Source organism: Lucilia cuprina, chromosome 3, assembly GCF_022045245.1.
Source record: "Lucilia cuprina isolate Lc7/37 chromosome 3, ASM2204524v1, whole genome shotgun sequence".
In the NCBI taxonomy this organism is placed as follows: Eukaryota; Metazoa; Arthropoda; class Insecta; order Diptera; family Calliphoridae; genus Lucilia; species Lucilia cuprina.
The window spans coordinates 12,158,642-12,160,278 of record NC_060951.1 but is presented as its reverse complement, the minus strand read 5'-3'; the positions used below and the strand labels follow the sequence as shown (position 1 = coordinate 12,160,278).

Here is a 1,637-nt window from a genome sequence, read left to right as displayed (position 1 = left end):
TCGACATCATCAGCAACAAACAACAATAAATATAATAAAATAATCATGTAATAAAAGTCTTGAAAAAACCGCGTAAATTAGCGTGACGAAATACAAGTATTTTGGTTTTTAATTTTATATTTGTTTTTTTTTACAATTTTTTGTTAGTTTGTTTCTTATTTATTTTTCTTTCTCTATGCTTTCATTGTTACATTCAACCATTTATTCATTCATTCATTCATTCGTTTGTTTGTTTGTTCACTAATATTAATACTTAAGTTGTATTACCAAATACGTATTTTATTTTTTCTTTCCTTAAAATAAATATTTTGTTAAAGAAATTTACAAAAACAATAAAGTTATTTAATACGAATTGTAGTATTTGTTGTTTTCTCACTGTTTTCTTTAATTTAATTGTTGTTTTATTTGTTTTTATTGCAAAACTATTGTTGTATTATGCGGCGATTTCTGTTTTATTTGAGTTTTACTTTTTTTCTTCTTTAATTTCCAGGTGAAATATTTTGTAATGTGAAAAATATAATGTTGTTGCAACTTTAATTATAAATATATTTATAAAAAATTAAAATAATGTAATATAAACCTAATTTTCATGTACCAACAAAATACTATACATTATGTAATTTGTTTAATTTAATTGAAATTGTTTTTCAACATTTTGTAATAATAGTATATAAAATAAATAATTGTTTGTAAAGTCCTAAGGTTTAGATGCTTTTAATGTATTTCCTATAATTTCTGTTTATAACTATTATTTACAAAATTCTTTTTGTTTATTTACAACATTTCTATTATTATTTTCTATATTTGTTTTTCCGCAAAATTTCGAAATTCCTTTTATAACATTATTTTAGCAAATATTACATTGTTATGTCTCGTTTTTAATACATAATTACTCTTGCAGTTAATTTTATAGCCTCAAACTTCATTTTGATTATTTTTTAATGGTCATAACGAAATTTATAATTCAAGAAATTATAAATCATGATATTACTTAATTAATATAGTAAAAATATTTATTTAACTTGCAATAACTAGGTTTATTTTATTACATTTTTGCTTTTGTAAATAGTTACCAGTTATTTCTTAATACATCAAATAAATTTCTTAATAATATTAATTATGATTAAATAGTTCCGGTCTTACATTGCTCTCTTCTTGCTGGAAGTAATATGGTGATTAACATTTTTATACCTATTATAAACAATGGCTAAAATTGATTTTAAACCCATGGATATTTCAATAATCTAAATTTGTTTCAACTGATTTCTCTTTAGTCCAAGTCTTAGTTTGAGATAAATAATATATTGCTCAGTCCAGAGCAAATTGTATTAGATTCACAAATATATATGACTTCAGTAAGATGTCTTTCGCTTTCGCGTAAAAATTACTCAAGGAACTTGTACAGAAAGTCCAATCGAGGACAGATCCTCCAGATTCTTGTCACAAGAAATTTTGCATAGTTGGCGATTCAATGACCAGTTTAGACTAGACTATAGATACTATAGACTATAGGCTAGATTATAGATAAAACTAGACTATAGACTAGACTATAGACTAGACTATAGACTAGACAATAGACTAGACTATAGACTAGACTATAGACTAGACTATAGACTAGACTATAGTCTAGACTATAG

The 1,637-nt window shown here is 23.5% G+C and overlaps 1 protein-coding gene across 1 annotated transcript in view; it reads right to left on the bottom strand.

The window, feature by feature from the left end:
• Nucleotides 1-279: 279 nt before the first annotated feature.
• The window catches only part of LOC111679686, a 6,995-nt gene continuing 5,637 nt past the window's right edge, over nucleotides 280-1,637 (bottom strand). The window contains exon 11 of the mRNA XM_046946105.1: nucleotides 280-293. Coding sequence (XP_046802061.1) covers nucleotides 280-293 — 14 coding nt within the window. The remainder of the gene's footprint in view (nucleotides 294-1,637) is intronic.